This window comes from Ascaphus truei, chromosome 6 (assembly GCF_040206685.1).
Source record: "Ascaphus truei isolate aAscTru1 chromosome 6, aAscTru1.hap1, whole genome shotgun sequence".
NCBI classification, from domain to species: domain Eukaryota; kingdom Metazoa; phylum Chordata; class Amphibia; order Anura; family Ascaphidae; genus Ascaphus; species Ascaphus truei.
Genome location: NC_134488.1, coordinates 18,967,101 through 18,981,595, shown reverse-complemented (window position 1 = coordinate 18,981,595; position 14,495 = coordinate 18,967,101). Strand labels below are relative to the sequence as shown.

The following is a 14,495-nucleotide window of genomic DNA, read 5'->3' as shown; positions in this document are numbered from 1 at the left end:
ATGGCAAGACAATTATACATCACATTAAAGGCTAAGCCGACTTCCTCCCTCCCACTTAAGTTCAGCTATAAAGCTTAAAAAAAAAAACTTCATTAAATACCTAAAAACCTCAAAATATGAGAAATTTAGAAGAAAAAAAAAAAACGGATGGGAGTGAAACTGGAAATTGAAAAGCGGCAATTTAACAAAACTGATTTCCTGCGCTGCCTTAGTATATGTGAGAGGCTAGAACAGGCGTGTGAGACATGCCAGGGGAGACTTTAGTAGGAGCGGCCAACTCCAGTCCTCAAGGGCCACCCACAGGTCAAGTTTTAAGGAAATCTCTGCTTCAGCACGGGTGGCAGTCTTCGACTGAGCCACCCTGTGCTGAAGCCGGGACAGCCTTAAAACCCGACCTGTTGGTGGCCCTTGAGGACTGGAGATGGCCGCTCCTGCTTTCGTGTTTTCCTCATTACTGTAACAGTTCGATATGATTTGGAAACCAGACGCCAGCCACCGCGCCCTTCCCGTAACTCACCTCCCGCAGCTCGGTGGTGACATAATGTTGCAGATCCTTGGCCGCTTTGGCGCGCGATTCTTCACTCCGACTCCGCAGGCCGTTGGCAAACTGCTGCAGCATTGTCATTATGCCAGACATGCTGGCTCGGAGAGGGGGCAACAGCACCAGCCGAATCCAAAGGGGTCAGCGCACGTGTCCCTAAACGTAAATAAAGAAAATACAAAAGCAATGTTGCGAGTTCCTGCAAGAACCATCGGCCCATATCTGCATTACAACCCGAGCGCACGGGGGGTCGTTTACCAACGTCCAATGAGCAAACACTGGTGTATAAAAAGAGCTATATAAGAGGAGTGGCTCAGTGAGTAGACACACGGACTCAAGAGTTTGAAGCAGTTCCGGTGTCAGCTGCTTGTGACCTTGGGCAAGTCACTTTATCTCCCTGTGCCTCAGGCACCAAAAACATAGAGTGTAATCTGTAACATTCCTATGTGCTGCGCACCGCGCGCTGTACTGTCACTGTGTGATCCTATGTGTTCCACTGGGAGAAAAGTGCTATATGAAATAAAGATATATATATATAAATAGCAAATGGAAATATTACTGTATGCTAATTTGCATGTCTTAGGCTGGGTCCATAGAGGGGGAAGCCGCGCTGAGCCGTGCGGACGCTCCGCGCTGAGCCCCGTCATCCTCAATGAGGATGTCTTTAGAGGGGGCTTCCGCGAGCGTCCGGAGGCGTGCTGAGGCGCAGGGATTTTCAGCCGACAGCCAAGCTGTTTCTCAACGCGCTGTCAGCTGAAAACACCCAATCAGCGAGAAGCAGCGTCATGACGTCGACGTCGGCGCTTCGCGGGCTATTGGCCCAGTGATGTCACTGCCCCGCCTCCCACCACCTCCCGATCGCGCACGCTGGCTCGCCTGCCAGTCCATGGAATTACTCCTGACCGAGCAGGCGAGCCTCAGCGTCAGCTCGGAGGAGCACGGCTGGACCCCTCTATGGCCTCAGCCTTAGACAGGTCGGCAACCCTGTCTTTCACCATTATCAACCATCACTTCCACTGCAGCAAGGGATTCTGGGAAATTACATGCAAATGAGCACACAGTGCCACCTTTTGCTTCAAAACCATGTATCATGGTCCCCTATAAGCTTAAGCTTGCTGCATTTCCAGCTTTGAGCACAGCCAGGCTTAAGATGCATAGCCAGTAAACCCACCCACAGACAGCCGTTTGGACCTAAATGGGTCTCATCAGTGTGGCGCTGGTTATACTGGCTTTGCAAAATAAAGCAGGACACTCAATAGATATATCAATATTCTATACTCTATTCTCAATATATATATATTGTATTGTATGTCTTTATTTATATAGCGCCATTAATGTACATAGCGCTTCACAGCAGTAATACACGTGGTAATCAAATAAATAACAGATAGTATAAATAACAGATCATGGGAATAAGTGCTTTAGACATTAAGGAAGAGGAGTCCCTGCTCCGAGGAGCTTACAGTCTAATTGGTAGGTAGGGAGAACGTACAGAGACAGTAGGAGGGAGTTCTGGTAAGTGCGTCTGCAGGGGGCCAAGCTTTATGTATCATGTGTTCAGAATAGCCACAGTGCTATTCATATGCTTCTTTAAGCAAGTGTGTCTTAAGGTGGGTCTTAAAGGTGGATAGAGAGGGTGCTAGTCGGGTACTGAGGGGAAGCGCATTCCAGAGGTTAGGGGCAGTCAGTGAAAAAGGTTTAAGGCGGGAGAGGGCTTTAGATACAAAGGGGGTAGAAAGAAGACATCCTTGAGAAGAACGCAAGAGTCGGGATGGTGCATAGCGAGAAATTAGGGCTGAGATGTAAGGAGGGGCAGAAGAGTGTAAAGCTTTAAAAGTGAGGAGAAGAATGGAGTGTGAGATGCGGGATTTGATCGGAAGCCAGGAGAGGGATTTCATGAGGGGAGATGCTGAAACAGATCTCAGAAAGAGTAGAGTGTTTCTGGCAGCAGCATTTAGGATAGATTGTAGGGGAGACAGGTGAGAGGCAGGAAGGCCGGACAGCAGGAGGTTACAGTAATCAAGACGGGAGAGAATGAGGGCCTGAGTCAGAGTTTTAGCAGTCGAGCAACAGAGGAAAGGGCGTATCTTTGTTATATTGCGGAGGAAAAAGCGACAGGTTTTAGAAATGTTTTGAATGTGAGGGGCGAATGTGAGAGAGGAGTCGAGTGTGACCCCAAGGCAGCGTGCTTGGGCTACTGGGTGAATGATCGTAGTTCCAACAGTAATGTGGAAGCAGGTAGTAGGGCCAGGTTTGGGAGGAAGTATGAGGAGCTCTGTTTTAGCCATGTTGAGTTTAAGGCGGCGGAGGGCCATCCAGGATGATATAGCAGAGAGACATTATATATATATATATATATATATATATATATATATAATCAAAAAATAAATAGATGATACCGTTCTGTGGCTAACGAAATGCTTTTATTTGTGCGAGCTTTCGAGATACACTGATCTCTTCTTCCGGCGATGTTACAATGAATGAAGCAAGGATAACTTAAAAACAGTGTCTCTTGGAATGTTATCTGTGCTTGTCCTTCCCCCGGTGTGGATGTGTTTTATGGCTAGAGGTGTCAAAGCGTAACTGAAAGCAAGTGAAGAAAGAGTGTGTATGTGTATCAGTGTGAATAAAAATGAATGGAGAGCCCACAGTATATACAGTGCTCTACACAAGGTGTGTGTGGAGTGAGAGGGATATAAATGGTGTGGGTGGGTGTGGAAATGTGAGAGTTTGTAGCACAACTAAAAGTGTGTGTGGATACTATGTGGTCCCTATTGGTGTATAGGGATGGAAAAATAAGGAGTATTAGTATGTGTGAGAGACAGCTGTGTGTGCATACATATAGCACAGTATGTACAGACATGGCCTTTAGCGCTCATGGGAAGAGAGTTCGCTAGTGTCAGTAATGACTCATAAAATTTCGATCTCTGTTTAGGCCACTGCTAAGTGTCCCGAACAGTTGCATAAATTTGTATTCATGCAACCGTCTCTCTTTCGGGGTTTTAAGATTACCTTTGAGTATGGCAACCCTCAGATCGTTCATCTTATGGCCAGAGTCAGAGAAATGTTCGCCAACAGGACTGTCTCTTGTTCCGCGTGTGATGCTGTGGCGATGCAAGTTCATTCTCTTGTTTAGCCCCTGTCCTGTCTCACCTATGTAGTAGCAGCCCCCTGGGCATTTCATGCACATGATGAGGTACACGACATTGCTGGAGGAACAGGTGAACCCTCCTCTGATTTTGTATTCCCAATTCTTGTCTGGTATTTGTATTGTGTCCGCTGTGTAGAGCATTGCGCAGGTTTTGCATCTTGGGTCCTGGCATGGTTTTGTCCCGCATTCAGTTGTACTGCTGAATACTTTACTCCTCACCATAATATTCTTGAGATTATGGGGTTGTCTGTATGATAATAAGGGTGCTTCAGGGAAGACCTGTTGCAGTCTTGTATCTTCCTGGAGGATGGGTTGTAGTTTCCTGGCGATCTTGCGTAGGGCTCCTAGGTGTGGGTTATATGTGACCACCAAAGGAACCCTGTCGCTTGTCTCCTTCTGTTTGTATTCAAGGAGATCACTTCTTGGTATTCTGGTGGCTTTGTGGATTTGCTGGTCTACAATTCTGTGGTTATATCCACGGTTTATAAAGTCTGATCTCAAGGCTTTAATCCGCTGGTCTCTGTCTGCTGTGTCGGAGCATATCCGGTTGTATCGTATGGCTTGACTGTAGATGGTTGCATGTTTGGTGTGTGTCGGGTGGAAGCTGTTGTCCCTCAAATAGCTGGCTCTGTCTGTAGGTTTGCGGTATACAGAAGTCTGTAGTTGGTTGTTCTTTATAGTAATGGTGGTCTCTAGAAAATGTACTTCATCCGGGGAATGGGTGAGTTTGAGGTTGATGGTCGGGTGGAAAGTATTGAAGTTGTCATAGAACTGTAGGAGGTCCTGTTCGCCAGAGGTCCAAATCAGGAGGATGTCATCGATGTAGCGAAGGTATGTAAGGGGTTTCAAGTGACAGGTGGACAGAAAGTCACTTTCCAGTTTTGCGCAGAACAGATTGGCATACCTTCCCTACATCAATGACATCCTCCTGATTTGGACATCGCCGGAAGAAGAGATCAGTGTATCTCGAAAGCTCGCACAAATAAAAGCATTTCGTTAGCCACAGAACGGTATCATCTATTTATTTTTTGATTATTGAAGCTCGGCTAACACGGTACTGATACCTCTACATGTATATATATATATATATATATATATATATATATATATATATATATATATATATATACAGTGTTCGACAAACCTATACATTTGCTCGCCCCGGGCGAGTGGATTTAACACTCGGGCGAGTAAATATTGGCCCAAGCAGCACACGTTTGGTACTAGGTGGCGAGTAGATTTTTTTGTGTGGCGAGTAGATTTTTTGGTGATTTGTCAACCACTGTATATATATATATATATATATATATATATATATATATATATGTGTGTATATATGATAATACACACAGAAGTACCGCTCAACACAATGAATCACTAGTGTCCACAAAACTGTCAATATATAGTATAGATAATACTAGACAGTGGTGCTAAAGGTTGAAGTAATATTGTACCAACATAGAAAGCAACCTTGTAAAAAGCACACAGACATACCAAACAAGTGTAAACAAGGATTTTATTAAAGTGAATAAAAACAAGGGATAAGATTAAAAGAGGAGGGGGACTCACATCTACCAAGTATATGTACCTTGAGGCAAGGGTCTAACCATGGAGCCAAATCTGACACCCAAAAAACAGAAGGAGCTCTATAGAAGCAAACATGTGAAACCTGTAAACACACTGCAAATAAGTACATCCACAGATAGGTAATCACCACACAATCTAGGTGAGTAGTTGCAGTAAGTGGAGGCATGAATAGCACAGATAGCAGTATTGTATATACGTCACCACTAGAAATATGGGTGTCACAGGCGAGAAGTTGGCCAAGGCCTCATGTCAGGAAAAAAGAGGTAGGGGCCCCCCTCAACAGACTCCCACTCCAACGCGTTTCGACTTGAAACTGTCTTCTTCGGGGAGTGGTGAGGGGAGAAATGAGCTAGCATTTATAGGTAAGGTTCGTGGGGAGAATTGGCGCCAAATTAAATTGTAATACACAGCAGCTGTGGTAAATGGGAGTACTCTCCTTAAGACACAGCGTCCTGATTACTGAGGAGACAAAACTATTGACCTCATTGGTCTAGGGAAATCAGGTGGTGCAACCATGATCATTCCGTGTAAGAAACGGAATGTGACGTAATGACGTAATGCCATAGCAACCATAGAAGCATATTATCAAACGGGCACCAGCCCAGATAGCAGGGAGCAGCCGGGGCCACACTGGTGTAAAATGATTGGCCCTACTAAACCTCCAATGGTCTATAACCCCAATTAAGCATACATCATGGTATGATACACGATCGAGGGATGACGCCGAATGACGTCATCACGCAATGTAGGTCATTACGTGAAGGTGTCAGGGGGATCGCGCAAACATAAGCAGAGTAACTGATGACTATGGGAACATCGTGGACCAAAGGAACAAGTGTTGCATACATGGTGGTAAATGTCAAAGGGGAGTATATATTGTAAACTGACCATAGTTTAAATATATTTGCTAATCAGCCGTTGGTTAAAGAGAAAATCCCCCTCATTTAAGTATACACTAGAGAGTCAATTATTAGTATGATAATAGACAATATTTACAGTGGTTCTAAATGCAAGCAAAGGAAATAGTTGACAAAAAATAAATAATATAACAGGAAAATGTCATAGCAAAACTGTATATAGGTACATAGTATAAATCCATAATTACTTAAAAAAGCATATGCGTGTTATATAGTCCAAATTCTTTCAAACAAAAAGATAAGGATAACATAATATGACAATGTAGTTAGTTAAAGTACACCGAGTCCTAACTTTACAAGGTCCTGATAGGACATATTCATAAAAACCAATGAAATTGCTTGTCATCACATAGTCTTGTATTGAAAAAGATATCATGAAAGTACTCCATGTTACAGCAAGTATGAAAAATATCCATCACATTATCCAAAAGTCCGTAATGTGATGACTTTGGGTCGGTGGGTGGGTGACTTTGGGTCGGTGGGTGGGTGACTTTAGGTCGGTGGGTGGGTGAATTTGGGTCGGTGGGTGGGTGGGTGACTCTGGGTTGGTGGGTGGGTGGGTGACTTTCGGTGACTGGCTGACTTTTTCAGGGTCGGTGACTGGGTGGGTCAGTGAGTGGGTGGGTGGGGTCGGTGAGTGGGTGGGTGGGTGGGGTGAGTGACTGGGTGGGTGGTTTTGGGTGAGACTGGGTGGGTGGTTTTGGGTGAGACTGAATGGGTGGGTGAGTGTGAGACTGAATGGGTGGGTGAGTGTGAGACTGAATGGGTGGGTGAGTGTGAGACTGAATGGGTGGGTGAGTGGGAGACTGAATGGGTGGGTGAGTGGGAAACTGAATGGGTGGATGAGTGGGAAACTGAATGGGTGGATGAGTGGGAAACTGAATGGGTGGGTGAGTGGGAAACTGAATGGGTGGGTGAGTGGGAAACTGAATGGGTGGGTGAGTGGGAAACTGAATGGGTGGGTGAGTGGGAAACTGAATGGGTGGGTGAGTGGGAAACTGAATGGGTGGGTGAGTGGGAAACTGAATGGGTGGGTGAGTGGGAAACTGAATGGGTGGGTGAGTGGGAAACTGAATGAGTGGGTGAGTGGGAAACTGAATGGGTGGGTGAGTGGGAAACTGAATGAGTGGGTGAGTGGGAAACTGAATGGGTGGGTGAGTGGGAGACTGCGTGGGAGAGTGGGTAGGAGAGTGGGTGGGAGAGTGGGTGGGAGACTGACTGGGTGGGAGACTGACTGGGTGGGAGACTGACTGGGTGGGAGACTGACTGGGTGGGAGACTGACTGGGTGGGTGAGTGGGAGACTGACTGGGTGGGTGAGTGGGAGACTGACTGGGTGGGTGAGTGGGAGACTGACTGGGTGGGTGACTGGGTTGGGTGGGTGACTGGGTTGGGTGGGTGGGTGGGTGACTGGGTTGGGTGGGTGGGTGGGTGACTGGGTGGGTGGGTGACTGGGTGGGTGACTGGGTCTGGGTGGGCACCATGACTTTGACTGAGTGAGTGGGTGAGTGAGTGGGTGGGTGACTGGGTGAAAGTGACTGGGTGGGTGACTGAGTGGGTGGGTGGGTGACTGAGTGGGTGGGTGGGTGACTGAGTGGGTGGGTGACTGGGTGAAAGTGACTGGGTGGGTGTGTGGGTGACTGGGTGGGTGACTGGGTGACAGTGCGTGGGTGGGAGACGGTGGGTGACTTACCTTGACCCCGTGGCATCTGGCTGGGGCAGGAGGTGAGTTCGGGAAGCTGGGGGGGGGGGCAAGAGTGGCAGGAGACCCGCGCCGCGCTTCCCCTCCGTCCGGGAGCCGGCGCACGTGATGGGGAGTCTCGCGCCGCGCTTCCCCTCCGTCCGGGAGCCGACGCACGCGAGGGGCCGCGCCTCTCCTCTCCGGTAGCGGCGCACGTGAGGGGGAGTCCCGCGCCGCGCTTCCCCTCTCCGGTAGCGGTGCACGTGAGGGGGGTGTGTGTGTGGAAGGTGAGCTGCGGTCCAACTGACGGGGGAGAGTGAGGGTGTGTGTGTGTGTGTGAGGGGGGGGGGGTGTGTGTGTGTGGGGGGGGTGTGAGGGGGGGGGGTGGTGGTGTGTGTGTGTGTGTGTGTTTTTGCCCGTCACTCTGCCTCAGGCCAATGAGAGGTGCGGGGGCGGGCAGGCCAAGGGACCAATGAGATTGCCGCTAGGGACGCAGACATACAGTGCTTTCAGAAATATATAGTAGATTTTTTGTCAACTATTTCCTTTGCTTGCATTTAGAACCACTGTAAATATTGTCTATTATCATACTAATAATTGACTCTCTAGTGTATACTTAAATGAGGGGGATTTTCTGTTTAACCAACGGCTGATTAGCAAATATATTTAAACTATGGTCAGTTTACAATATATACTCCCCTTTGACATTTACCACCATGTATGCAACACTTGTTCCTTTGGTCCACGAAGTTCCCATAGTCATCAGTTACTCTGCTTATATTTGCGCGATCCAGCTGACACCTTCACGTAATGACCTACATGCGTGATGACGTCATTCAGCGTCATCCCTCGATCGTGTATCATACCATGATGTATGCTTAATTGGGGTTATAGACCCTTGGAGGATTAGTAGGGCCAATCATTTTACACCAGTGTGGCCCCGGCTGCTCCCTGCTATCTGGGCTGGTGCCCGTTTGATAATATGCTTCTATGGTTGCTATGGCAACCCTACGTAATGACGCGCTATGCGCGATGACGTCATTACGTCATATTCCGTTTCTTACACAGAATGATCATGGTTGCACCACCTGATTTCCCTAGACCAATGAGGTCAATAGTTTTGTCTCCTCAGTAATCAGGACGCTGTGTCTTAAGGAGAGTACTCCCATTTACCACAGCTGCTGTGTATTACAATTTAATTTGGCGCCAATTCTCCCCACTAACCTTACCTATAAATGCTAGCTCATTTCTCCCCTCACCACTCCCCGAAGAAGACAGTTTCAAGTCGAAACGCGTTGGAGTGGGAGTCTGTTGAGGGGGGCCCTTACCTCTTTTTTCCTGACATGAGGCCGTGGCCAACTTCTCGCCTGTGACACCCATATTTCTAGTGGTGACATATATACAATACTGCTATCTGTGCTATTCATGCCTCCACTTACTGTAGTTATTCACCTAGATTGTGTGGTGATTACCTATCTGTGGATGTACTTATTTGAAGTGTGTTTACAGGTTTCACATGTTTGCTTCTATAGAGCTCCTTGTGTTTTTTGGGTGTCAGATTTGGCTCCATGGTTAGACCCTTGCCTCAAGGTACATATACTTGGTAGATGTGAGTCCCCCTCCTCTTTTAATCTTATCCCTTGTTTTTATTCACTTTAATAAAATCCTTGTTTACACTTGTTTGGTATGTCCGTGTGCTTTTTACAAGGTTGCTTTCTCGGTTGGTACAGTATATATATATATATATATATATATATATATATATATATAATCTGTACCATGTTAGCCACATTTAATAATCAAAAATGAATAGACAATACTTTTCTATGGCTACTCAAATGCTTTTATTTGTGCGAGCTTTCGAGATACACTGATCTCTTCTTCCGGCGGTGTTACAATGAATAAAGCAAGAAAGGGTTTTACTTAAAAACAGTGCATCCTGGAATGTATCTGTGACTGAAACCTATCCCTCCCTCCCTCCTTGTGCAATATGCAATGTATGACTTGAGGTGTTAAATAGTCCCTGAATGTTAGTGATGTACGACTGTGTATGTATGTAAATATAAATTTATACAGTGCCCACAGTACTTTACAAAAGGTGTGTGGAGTGGGAGTGTATACCAATGGTATGGGTAGGTGTGGAAATATAAGAGGGTGTTGCATTACTAAAAGTGTGTGTAGATACTATGTGGTCCCTATTGGTATATAGGGATGGAATTACATAGAGTATATGTATGTGTAAGAGACAGCTGTGTGCGCAATCATATAGCGCAGTATGCATAGACATGGCCTTAAACACTCATGGGAAGAGAGTTCTCGTGTCAGTAGTGACTCATGAAACTGCGGTCTCGGTTTAGGCCACCACTAAGTGTCCCGAACAGTTGCATAAATTTGTATTCATGCAACCATCTCTCTTTCGGTGTTCTAAGATTACCTTTGAGTATGGCCTCCTTCAGATCGTTCATCTTATGGCCAGAGTCAGAGAAATGTTCACCGACAGGACTGTTTCTTGTTCTGAGTGTGATTCTGTGGCAATGCAGGTTCATTCTCTTGTTTAGCCCTTGTCCCGTCTCACCTATGTAGTAACAGCCCCCTGGGCATTTCTTGCACCTGATGACGACATTGCTGGAGGAACAGGTGAAGCTTCCTCTGATTTTGTACTCCAGATTCTTGTGTGGTATTAGTATTGTGCCCGATGTGTGGAGCATTGCGCAGGTTTTGCATCTTGCATCCTGGCATGGTCTTGTCCCGCATTCAGTTGTACTGTTGAATACTTTACTCCTCACCATAATTTCCTTGGGATTATGAGGTTGGCTGTAGGATAATAAGGGTGTTTCAGGGAAGACCTGTTGCAGTCTTGTATCTTCCTGGAGAATGGGTTGTAGTTCCCTGGTGATCTTGCGTAGGGCTTCTATGTGTGTGTTATGTGTGACTACCAAAGGTACCCTGTCGCTTGTCTCTTTCTGTCTGAATTCAAGGAGATCACTTCTTTGTATTCTGGTGGCTTTGTGAATTTGCTGGTCTACAATTCTGTGGTTATATCCACGGTTTATGAAATCCAATCTCAAGGCTGCAATCCGTTGGCCTCTGTCTGCTGTGTCAGAGCATATCCGGTTGTATCATATGGCTTGACTATAGATGGTTGCATGTTTGGTGTGTGTCGGGTGGAAGCTGTTGTCCCTCAAACAGCTGGCTCGGTCTGTAGGTTTGCGGTATACAGACGTCTGTAGTTGGTTGTTCTTTATAGTAATGGTGGTGTCTAGGAAATATACTTCGTACTTGGAATGGGTGAGTTTGAGGTTGATGGTCGGGTGGAACGTATTGAAGTTCTCATGGAACTGTAAGAGGTCCTGTTCACCAGAGGTCCAAATCAGGAGGATGTCATCGATGTAGCGAAGGTAAGTAAGGGGTTTCAATTGACAGGTGGAAAGAAAGTCACTTTCCAGTTTTGCGCAGAAAAGACTGGCATACTGTGGCACCATCCGAGCGCCCATAGCGGTCCCGGTTGTCTGGAGGTATGTGTCATTTCCAAATGTGAAGTAGTTATGGGTCAGAATAAATTTGATGCATTTAGTCACAGTCTCTGTGAGTGGCTCCTGAGGTCCCAGAAAGTATCTGCAGGCTGAAATCCCATCTTTGTGGGGGATGTTTGTGTAAAGTGACTTTATATGGTTGCTAGTAGTGTTACTGTTGGGAGGGGGCTAATGGCATTCAGTTTGTTTAGCAGGTCAGTGGTGTCCAAGATTCCATTCCAAGATGCACTGTTTTGAAGTTAAACCTTGCTTTATTCATTGAAGAACCGCCGGAAGAAGAGAACAGTGTATCTCGAAAGCTCACACAAATAAAAGCATTTCGTTAGCCACAGAACGGTATCGTCTATTCATTTTTTAAATATATTATATATATATATATATATATATATATATATATATATATATAATCACAGTGCTTTAATGGGATTTTTTTTTTATATATATAAATCTGGTCCAACATATGTCCTGCAGCATCACCCCAGCTTTGCAGAGGGTAGACTTTGAATGACAAAATTATTATGCTTATTACTATTTCTGCATAGGCCCAACTCTGGCCATTGGTGAAGTACTAAGGCACCCGTCGGTAAGCGAGTACTACCTATATTAAAGATCTTTTGACAGCTTTGCAATGTCATTTTGCACTGACCCCTCCGGCAGTGAAGGGGTTATGAAGCAGTATGGATATTTGTCATTGAGTTAGTAGGTGTATTTGAGAATCACTATCTTCTTCTTTAGAACACACCAGAAAAGTAAATGCAATAAATTATATGTATGACAAACTCTCACGCTGATCCATGAAAAGGAGCCACAGTTTGCAGCTAGACTCCAAGTCAAACCACCATAAAACATGAACAATCTAATATCCATATTGGCCTAGCACAAGGGTAGTCAACAACTCCTCAAGGGCCACCAGAAGGTCAGGTTTTAATGATATCCCTGCTTCACCACAGATGGCTCAATCATTGACTAAGCCACTAATTGAGCCCCCTGTGCTGAAGAAAGGATATCCTTAAAACCTGACCTATTGGTGGCCCTTGAGGACTGAAGTTGACAACCCTTGCCATAGAGCAGTGTTTCCCAACTCCAGTCCTCAGGGGACCCCAACAGGTCAGGTCTTAAGGATATCCCTGCTCCAGCACAGGTGAGTCAATCAGCGGCTCAGTCATTTTGGCTGAGCCACCTGTGCTGGAGCAGGGATCTCCGTAAGACCTGACCTGTTGGGGTTCCCTGAGGACTGGCATTAGGAAACACTGACCTAGAGACTTATCGGTTATTATAGGCTACCATGCATAGAAATTCATGGCAAACAAGAAGCACTTTCCCTCTCCTAGTGTGTCCATTTTCTTTATTGTTAAAATGCAGGTGCTACTAGATCCTTTGCTCTTTAAAGAACCAATATGAGACTTCTTTATGGATGTGGCTGTACACCAACGTTGCAGACCTCACAAAATCGCTTCTTCTGAAGAACCATTGGCGGGCTTCAATACTTTTGAACCTTATATCTACAAAGAATTCGGTTGTTGGTCTACTGAAGTATATTAATGATAATGTATGATTAGGACCAGCTGTGCGGCTGGAGCAATCTCCACTCTATGCAGCACCCCCTAACATCCCCACCCTCAAACCTTAATGGGATCAGCTGTTGCGCTGAACAATGGTTCAACTTGAGTTATACTCTACACCACATTTAGCAGCCACTATATCCTTTTATAAGATTGTAAGGGACAGGGTCCTCATTATCTCTTTAACCTTATTTGTATTTAACTCTTTATGTCATTCTCAAACCTCTGTACCCCCCCCCCCCCCATTGTACCACGCTGCAGAATATGTTGGTGCTTTACAAATAAACGATGATAATAATAATATCCCACCCGCAAAGAGGTTTATATACAATTCTCCTCTTTATATTGAAAGCTCTTCTCTGAGAGGACTCCAGCCAATAATTGTTTTTATCTGCTATGATCACAGTATTCCCCATTTAATTTCACGAGCTATAAAACATTAAGGGGGTAAATTCTAGATTGTCCAAAATAGCCGTTCAGAATATTTTCAATGGGGAATTTCAACCCAATCAGCTGTTTTGGCGCGAATAGAAAAAAAAAAAAACCATAAAACCATTTGGGGAAACCTGGGAGTGAAAATGTTACCATTTGAGGCATCAGACAAATTTCCTGGAAAGAACGGGTGAAGAGCTTATGATCCATGTACATAAGAAGGTAGCAGTGAGGTTGTAAGATAATATATATATATATATATATATATATATATATATATATATATATATATATATAGTGATACAATCACTGTCTCTAAGTGCTAGAATTGGGCAGTTATGGGACTTTCCAGCGTACAGAGTGTTAATTCCCCTAGAGAAGCCAGCAGCAGCTGCAAACTAATTGAGCAGGCTGATTGCACAAGGTGTTTTAAAAGTCAGGAAGTGACTAAACAATAAGAGAGACTGCTGTTCCCAGAGAAGGGGGACAGAGACGAGTTCTCCCCAGCTGTGGAAGCTGGCACAGTCGGAGCCTGCTGGGACTGCCTGGGTTGTTAATCCCAGGAAAAAGGAAGGACGCGAGACCGTACTGAAGCAGGGATGTCCTGTCCTTAACACTGGACTTACAGAAGAGAGATTCTCTGAGCTCTCGTGGGGCTGTGCTCCCATAGGAAGGAAGGACGCGAGACTGTGCTGAAGCAAGGACATCTGCTCCATAACCTTGGAGAAACAGATAAGAGAAATGCTATATTGCTGTGAGCAGAGACTGTATATGTTTAGCTATAATAGTACCTGTTTTGGGATGGTAACTAGCTTAATTGTCCATCCAGTTAGTAAGGGTTGAAGCTGAATGTGTAGTTAGTCTCCTAAGAGAAGTAGGCATTTATTTTATGATTTGTTTTGACTTAATGGGACGGTGGGGCTGTTAGTGTATTATTTAACCCTGTAAATAAACCCCATATAGAGAAATACTAAGTTTCCTGCCTTAATCTGGAACATAAGATCCTACGCTGTGACGGAGACATCACTATATACACACACACCTCCCTTACAATCTATCCAAAATTCGGCTACTAGAATAATTTCACTTTTTA

The 14,495-nt window shown here is 45.3% G+C and overlaps 1 protein-coding gene across 3 annotated transcripts in view; it reads right to left on the bottom strand.

Annotated features, from left to right (window-relative positions):
- MTOR (mechanistic target of rapamycin kinase) overlaps positions 1-14,495 on the bottom strand; it is a 130,202-nt gene that overhangs the window by 112,910 nt on the left and 2,797 nt on the right. For all 3 annotated transcript variants that reach the window (XM_075603483.1, XM_075603485.1, XM_075603484.1), the window contains exon 2: positions 518-697. In XM_075603483.1, the coding sequence (XP_075459598.1) occupies positions 518-637 (120 nt within the window). In that variant the 5' untranslated portion in view covers positions 638-697. The remainder of the gene's footprint in view (positions 1-517; positions 698-14,495) is intronic.